We start from the raw sequence: 6,000 nt of genomic DNA, 5'->3' as shown, positions 1-6,000 counted from the left end.
ATTATAGTATTTATTATGTCAACAATTAAAAAGCTCATAATACTGATATAAAATCGTAATTGTCAGAAACTTAAAATAATTTATAACACAATCAAAATTTGATTAAAGTAATATGGAAACCTTTTACCTGTTCTACATTTTATATAAAGTTAATTTACTGACGGAGAAGATAAGCTTTCTCTTTTTCTTTGTTTTAATTATAATAATTTTAGAGACTTATTGTTATTCACTCAATAACTTCAATGATTTGTGCATTGAAAACAAAGAAAGAATAAGACTAAGCAACAAGAATATATTTACTTCAAAGAAACATACAAAAATAAAAAGGCATTTTATTTATTATCATTGTAATTTTTAAAGATGAACAAACATCTGAAGCTAATACTTGAGAGAGACTTCCAACACCCGTTTATTAATAGCGATACGTATTACGCTGTGGCAGTGATTAGTTGAGGACAATTCGGCACTTGACAAATTACGGTGTTAGGCACATTGCGTGTTCTACTTTCGAAGTAATCGAATAAAATTGGTTTCTGACAGAACTGGCATTCCTGAAACAACAAAACTCGTCAGTTACATCGACAATCAATAAATCTACAACATTTACTTTTTCACATTGGAGACCGGTGAAGGGTAGCTCCAATTGGGTCCACACCTCCTTCAAGTCGCTAACCAATTCGTCCATCAGGGCGACGGAATGATGGGGCGTAGGCGCCAGCCTCAGCTTTTCCTCGCCCCTCGCGACGGTCGGGTAGTTAATGGCTTGGATGTAGTGACCTTTCTCCTTCAGTAGCGTGTCGCAAACCATGCCACATTGGGCCGGATTACCGATTTTGATTGGAATGATGTGACTGGGCGTGTGTTCCACCGGGAAACCGTTCCTGAGCAACGTATTCCTTAAGTACTTCACGTTGTCCTGGTGCTTTTTCCTCAGTTCCCGGCCCTCGTCGGAGGCCAGGATCTCTATGGCTTTCCTGGCGCCAGCCAGGACGGGAGGAGGCAGCGACGTTGTAAAAATAAAACCGGCGGCGTACGACCTTATCATGTCGATTAGGACTGCATTGGCAGCTAAAATAATATATAAGTGAGCCATTTCGTTAGTTAATTGTATTAAATATAATTACCAATGTAACCTCCGACGTTTCCGAAAGCCTTGCCCAAAGTTCCGGAAATAATGTCCATTTTATGCAGCTTGTGGTCGCGTTCTCCGATTCCGGCGCCGTGGTGTCCGTAAAGGCCCACCGCATGGACCTCGTCGACGAAAGTCAGGGCGCCGTATTTGTGGGCGATGTCGCACAGCTCCTCCAGGGGACAGACAGCCCCCGACATGGAATGTACGGTTTCAAAGGCCACAATTTTAGGTACGCCAACGTCCACCTTCTTGAGCAGCTCCTCAAGGTGTTGGGGATCGTTGTGCCGGAAGATGTGCTTCGATACTTGGCTGTTGCGGATGCCCTGGATCATCGACGCGTGGTTCCCGGCGTCCGAGAAGATGTGACAGCCTGAAGCACCGGATAATGATTTAAATTATATGTTACGTTCGGAGTCGTATAACGAAATGTTGATTAAACGATGAAATTAGTTTTAAAATGGTAACGTTCTCATTTTAATCATTAATTTTTCAAATATAAGAATTTTGCTTTAAAAATCAAGTATGCCAGCCAAAGTAAATAATTTTTATCTGTCAGATCAATTTTTATAGACAGGTAAACAATTAAGCCTGTCTCAGTAAAAATCTGTTTATAAAGTAATATATTATTCTTTTTTTAATATTTTAATTGATTAAAATAAAAAAGAAATAAACAATTAAATATGCCTCAGTAAAAATATAGATATGAATAGAAATATATTTCCTGTATGTTTTTCTAAATTTTAATCATATTAGGAGATCCCTCAAAATAAGAATTAAATTGTTTTTCAATCAAAACTAATTAAATTACGTCAAAGTCTCCTAATTTAATTATAGACAATTTGGCTCCATTAAGGTAGGCAAATGACATAATTACATACCTGGCAGTGCTTTAGCTAAGGTAAACAACGTGGAATCATTAGCAACAAAACAGGAAGTGAACAAAAGTGCGCCTTCTTTCTGATGCAACTTGGCTATGGTACTTTCAAGTTGTTCATGCAAGGTCGAATTACCGGAAATATTCCTGGTACCACCGGCACCCGTACCATATTTCTCTAAGGCATCCCTAAAAATTCCAACATGTAATCTTTTATCTATTTTTAACTGAGCATTGAATTCATTTCAATAGCCAGATGAGATAAAGTTCAATTCGTGATTATGTAACACTTACTTGACTGCATTTTTCACCTCAGGGTGACATGACATGCCCAAATAGTCATTGGAGCACCACACTTTTATGGGCTTCTCGCCCCAGGTGTATTCCATTGCATTGGGGAACTGACCCGGACCTGCCAGCCTGTTGACTTTCTTGAAGATACGATAGGAATGTTCTTTCTTTTTTTTCATGATTTGCTGATGGAAAAACTTGTCATAGGCAAAAACGCCTGAAAACACAACAATAAACAATTGACTGTAAATTGAAAATAGCCAAGGCCAACTTACTGTCACTTTCAGATTTCTTTTCACATTCAATGGTGTCATCATTCTTGACTTCTTTGATGACATCGTTGACTTCGTTCAAAAAGGGGCAAGGATTTTTAGACGCTTCTAAAAAACAGGCACAATAACACACGTAAATCAACAGTTTAAAAATATGGCTTACCTTGATTAGATTTTTGGTGTTCGTTGTTGGCGATGTTGCTCATATTCCTGGAAAGTACAGGGCACTGGGCCCCGTACATTTTAAGCAACACAGGACTATAGTTTCTGATATAATTTTGGCTTAAACGGGCCAAAAAGGGGCAAGGCATATTGGAGCTGGTATAACCTAAAAAATTATGTTAATTATGTAACTGCACTTTCCCAACACCACAGACGTTTTACTCACTGAGTCCCGGTTGAATCCTGTTCAAATGTTTCGAGAAGGTTGTCTGTAAATTGCAAAAATTCCAAATTGGAAAGTGATTTTAAATTTCAGCGTTCAAGTAGGTCAAATACACCCAGTTAACTGGCTAAGGACAGGGCAGGGTTAACTCTACGCGACGAATAGAAAGCGTTAATTTATAAATATCGGTATTTATCAAATAGGGGGGCGATCGTTCGACTCATTATGAACAAGTATATTTAACTTGAGTTTTCTACGATAATGTGACTAAGCGCTTATTTAAATTGTTTAATAAATGTTCATTGATCTTAAAGTAAAAGTCATCTGCTTATAACTGGTTTTTGTAAATTAAATAATGTCAGAGGTTATTTGTTATAATATTTTTATTCGCTACGTTCTGCACGTCACGAACAAAAGCGAATTTAAGTCATTTAAATACAAGGTATTTTACTGTTTATTCATGATGGAAACTTCATGTTTATTCAAGCATTATTTGTCCATTTTTAAATAAATTATTTATTTTACCAAGTCTTTAATAAGTTTTTTCTTTATTAAATAGATTTAGATTTTGCCCCTTTATAAGTAAATAAATTAATGAATTTATTACCCTGTTATTTATTATATGTAACAAATTAAATAAAAAAAATTAAAAAATTATGTACATAACTTATATAATTATATTTTCAGTAATACACTGTACTTGTTTATTCCAGCATTATTTATATATTTTTATATAAATAATTTACTTTAACAAGAACTTAATAACTATAAGTATATTTTATTTCTTTCCTTATTAAATAAATTTAGATTTTGTATCCCCATAAGTAAATATATTAATGAATTCATTGAGCTTTTTAAATATATTAATTTATAACTGAGATTTAAGTTTATTTTTCCTTTATTATGTGTGTAAAATGTTTAAAATTATGTACATAAATTACATAAATATAATTTAAGTAATACTTATAACTTCGTATTTATCCAAGCATTATTTATATATTTTTAAACAAATTATTTACTTTACCAAGTACTTAATAAATATACTTTAGTTCTTTCCTTTCCCCTTTATAAGTAAATAAATTAATGAATTCATTGAGCTTTTTAAATATATTAATTTACCACCAGATTTAAATTATTTATCATTTATGTGTGAAAAATGTTTAAAATTCTGTACATAAATTATATAAATATAATTTAAGTAATACATACAACTTCGTGTTTATTCAAGCATTATTTATATATTTTTAAATAAATTATTTACTTTATCAAGTACTTAATAATTATAATTAAATTTTATTTCTTTCCTTATCAAATAAATTTAGATTTTGCCCCTTTATAAGTAATTAAATTAATGGATTCTTTGAGCTTTTTAAATATATTAATTTATCACTGAGATTTAAATTATTTATCCTTTATTATGTGTGAAAAATTCTGTACACGCATTATTTATATATTTTTAAATAAATTATATACTTTCTGAAGTACTTAATAACTATGAATAATGTTAGTTTTTTCCTTATTAAATAAATTTAGATTTTGACTGTTTATAAGTAAATAAATTTTAATATTTTAATTTAAAATTAAATTTAAATTATATATCCATTATTGTGTGTGAAAATGTTTAAAATTATGTACGTTGATTATATAATTATAATTTAAGTAATACATTAATGTACATTTTAATGTCTAGACGTTTTAAGAAACAATCAATATTAAATATTGCGGAATTTGAATTTTCAAGTATTAATCAACAATGTCCACATTGTTTAACAAATATTCAGACTTTATATATTTGACAAATAAATTTTTTAGTTAATTAATATAAAAAGGTGTATTTTCTGCAAAAGAATTGTTGAGAAATAATTTATTATTGCTTTTTAAGTGTCTGACGAAGATTTTCTTCATTGTTATTACCAGAGCCCAGAATATATAAAGATAATAAAATTGGAAAACAATACATCATAAAAAATATATTTCCTACGTGTTTCACTACATGTTAATCAATAACAATGACCAAATTGTTTAACGGACTTTTATAATACGTGGTTGAAAAATGATTTTTTTTTTGATATTTAAAGATTCTAATACACAAAAAAATAATGGGACACAAACAATTTATAAAATATGTATTGGAAAATTTAAATTTTAAACTATTAATCTACAACTGAATTAATTATTTAATACGAAATTGGGTATTTTCTACAAAAAAATAGTTGAGAAACAACTTATTGCATTTTAAAGATTTCCATTTACAAGAAATGATTAAAATAAAAGAAAATTCGTGGTAAAAACAATTTTGAACAACAATACGTCTGTATTAATTAAAAAATCAGTTAAACCAAACACACAAATATTATTGACAGCATAAAACGCCTCATCACATAACACAGCATTATGAGACCATAAAATTATGCAATTCATGCTTCAATGGAATATTTTTGAATGATTTAGTTCACATATCTAAACTACGAACACTTATTGCAACAACTAAATTATATAAAAATAATGTATTACTTACTATTAATGACATTATTTTTAATATATTCAGTCACACATTTACACACGAATAAAACACGATAAATAACGCTTGGAACTGTGGCTAGCCACTTATATATGTCGATTTTGGTTTGTTAAACATATGCAGATACGTGAGTGTCTGTGTGTGTGTGGACAATTTGAATTTACGTTAATCCATCATTATATACAAATCGACATGTTCAACATTCCATTTAACAGCTTAATTTTCCACACGTTTAATTATGTGAAGCAACATTTCTGGTTCCACACTCCTTATGATTTTATTAATTTTGTGATCGTCGGAATTTGTACCGGAACTTTCGTAAAAGAGAAAGATTTTCACCGCAGTTGTGGCCTAGTTTCGGTATTACCCCCGTTTTATTAATTAACCTAGCCTAATCAGTCCTAAGGGTTAGTCGGAGTTAAGTCCTTGACTCCGGACACAAAGAACGTTTATTGGACCAAGTTCAAGGTCCAGCACGTGCATTATTTTTTTATGCGGGGTGAATTTGAAATGTTTCCTTTATAA

The 6,000-nt window shown here is 31.1% G+C and overlaps 1 protein-coding gene across 1 annotated transcript; it reads right to left on the bottom strand.

Annotated features, from left to right (window-relative positions):
- Positions 1–272: 272 nt before the first annotated feature.
- Positions 273–5,565, bottom strand: LOC109608312 (5-aminolevulinate synthase, erythroid-specific, mitochondrial-like). Its single transcript, XM_049961680.1, has 9 exons — positions 5,473–5,565; positions 2,958–3,000; positions 2,733–2,897; positions 2,573–2,677; positions 2,301–2,514; positions 2,011–2,195; positions 1,125–1,502; positions 608–1,068; positions 273–551 (listed from the first exon to the last, which is right to left on the bottom strand). Exons 1-9 carry the CDS (start codon positions 5,482–5,484, stop codon positions 429–431), a joined length of 1,686 nt encoding a protein of 561 aa, XP_049817637.1. The 5' UTR covers positions 5,485–5,565; the 3' UTR covers positions 273–428.
- Positions 5,566–6,000: the final 435 nt, after the last annotated feature.

The sequence above is a fragment of the Aethina tumida genome, chromosome 1, assembly GCF_024364675.1.
Source record: "Aethina tumida isolate Nest 87 chromosome 1, icAetTumi1.1, whole genome shotgun sequence".
NCBI lineage: Eukaryota > Metazoa > Arthropoda > Insecta > Coleoptera > Nitidulidae > Aethina > Aethina tumida.
This window is presented reverse-complemented; position numbering and strand designations above follow the sequence as displayed.